This window comes from Dermacentor variabilis, chromosome 1 (genome assembly GCF_050947875.1).
Source record: "Dermacentor variabilis isolate Ectoservices chromosome 1, ASM5094787v1, whole genome shotgun sequence".
Classification (NCBI taxonomy): domain Eukaryota; kingdom Metazoa; phylum Arthropoda; class Arachnida; order Ixodida; family Ixodidae; genus Dermacentor; species Dermacentor variabilis.
The window spans coordinates 124860798-124862687 of NC_134568.1; the positions used below are offsets into that span (position 1 = coordinate 124860798).

At 43.2% G+C, this 1890-nt stretch overlaps 1 protein-coding gene across 1 annotated transcript; it reads left to right on the forward strand.

Moving 5' to 3' along the window:
* The first annotated feature begins 285 nt into the window (after positions 1–285).
* Positions 286–1638, forward strand: LOC142584197 (uncharacterized). The gene is made up of 3 exons (XM_075694383.1): positions 286–399; positions 766–973; positions 1244–1638. Exons 1-3 carry the CDS (start codon positions 286–288, stop codon positions 1636–1638), a joined length of 717 nt encoding a protein of 238 aa, XP_075550498.1.
* The last annotated feature ends 252 nt before the right edge of the window (positions 1639–1890 follow it).

Genomic DNA, 1890 nt, shown 5'->3' on the forward strand with positions numbered 1-1890 from the left:
TTGCCAGAAGCGACTTACCGACGACATGGCCGGCGGCAGTATACGTCTCGCAAAGGATGGCTCGACGTCGGAAGTATTGAAGATGACGTCTTTCGGAGAATGTTCCGTTTTGAGAAGCCAAATATTGATGAATTGTTATCTGCTCTCTTAATTCCCAATACGATTGAGAGCATTCAGGGAGTACAAGTATCCGGTAAAGAAGCTCTCCTGATTGCCCTCCGGCGACTCGCATATCCTAATAGGTGGAGCGATTTAGAAGACGTTTTCGGACGACATACCTCCGTGATGTCCAGCATAGTTGCCTCTGTCTTCGGCCACATTGAGACGACCTTCGGTCACCTCCTGTCCTTGACAAATCATCGTTGGCTGAACCTTGCCAACATCGCTCTGTTTTCTCAGGTACGTACACGCTGTTGCATTAAGGTTAAAACACGTATGTTATTACGATTAGGTTAGCGGCTGTAGCCGTCGTAGGATACTGTAAAAACAATGTTTCTAACCTTAGCTTTTTGGCAAATTCGCTATGAAAGATTTTGACAGACTGCCGTTAAAATGGAAGTGTACAGACGGCTTTTTACCTCGTTTCCTCTGACAAATATGTCACACGAGATAGGAAAGTCACCTATAGTGTATGTACTTTCTTGTTATGCATTTTCCAGTACAAGCAGTTGTGAAGCGCCTGTTGCCCTAGTTGTTGAAATCTTTTTAGTAGAGCAATATTGCAATAAATACTGCTGCAATAATAATATTCATTCTGAATTGCAGGCTGTGCATGATCGAGGTGCGCCTTTGACTAATTGCTGGGGTTTCGTCGATGGAACTGCCCGACCGATCTGCCGACCAACATACAACCAGCGAATGTACTTCTCCGGGCACAAACGGGAGCATGTTGTCAAATATCAGGCCATTATGTGTGCCAACGGCATCGTCTGCGACCTTGCCGGCCCATATTTAGGCCACAGGCATGATGCAGGTAAATCAAAGGCCCCTCATTTCTTCGTTCCCAGCTGCGTTGTTCACACACTTGTGATATGATCGCCCAGAAAGATAATTACACACGTGTATTGAGTGCAGTTTCTGCGAAGCACATTTTAAGCATAACTGTTTTTGACATGCAACTCCATAAATAATAATTCAACTTTCATATTAAGGCCTGCTCCTAAATCTAACCTTCGCTTTGAAACAGCAAGGTGCAACATTCTGTGACTCATTATGTTAATTCCTAATTGGTTCTCTTTTGCAGGAATACTTCGGGAAAGCGGGCTGTATGAGAAGCTTCTCCAGTTGATGCAGGGCAATACATTCACTATATACGGTGATCCTGCGTACCCACTCCGCCCTCTGCTCATGCGGCCATATGCTGGTGCACGTCTGAATGAACAGCAGCAAGAATTCAATACTGCCATGAGCACTGTAAGGCAGTCAGTAGAATGGGGATTCGGCAAGACGATCAGTCTGTTTGCCTTCTTGGACTACAAAAAAAATCAGAAAGTCTTTCTCCAGGATGTGCCACAAATGTACAAAGTAGCAACGATTTTAACCAACTGCCACACTTGCCTTCATGGCAACCAAGTGGCAATGTTCTTTCACTTTCGTCCTCCTCCTCTGAAAGAATACCTTGTGTTACATAACAGCTGAGAGAGAAAAGCTGGTATGAATATTGTTTATTTGTCCTATTTAAACAATAAATGAACTTTGGCTCATGTGGACTACACAGTTTGAAGTTGTAGTGCAACCAAAACGCAATTATGTTGCTGGAGCAGGAAGCTTTCCAAATGTACAATATTCACAAATAAACATCTTTTCTGTGAAGAACCAAAAGATTTATTTTCCTTTATTACTCAGCAATTCCTTTAAAACATCAAGCAGAGCATTTTGTTGGGTCCTAAA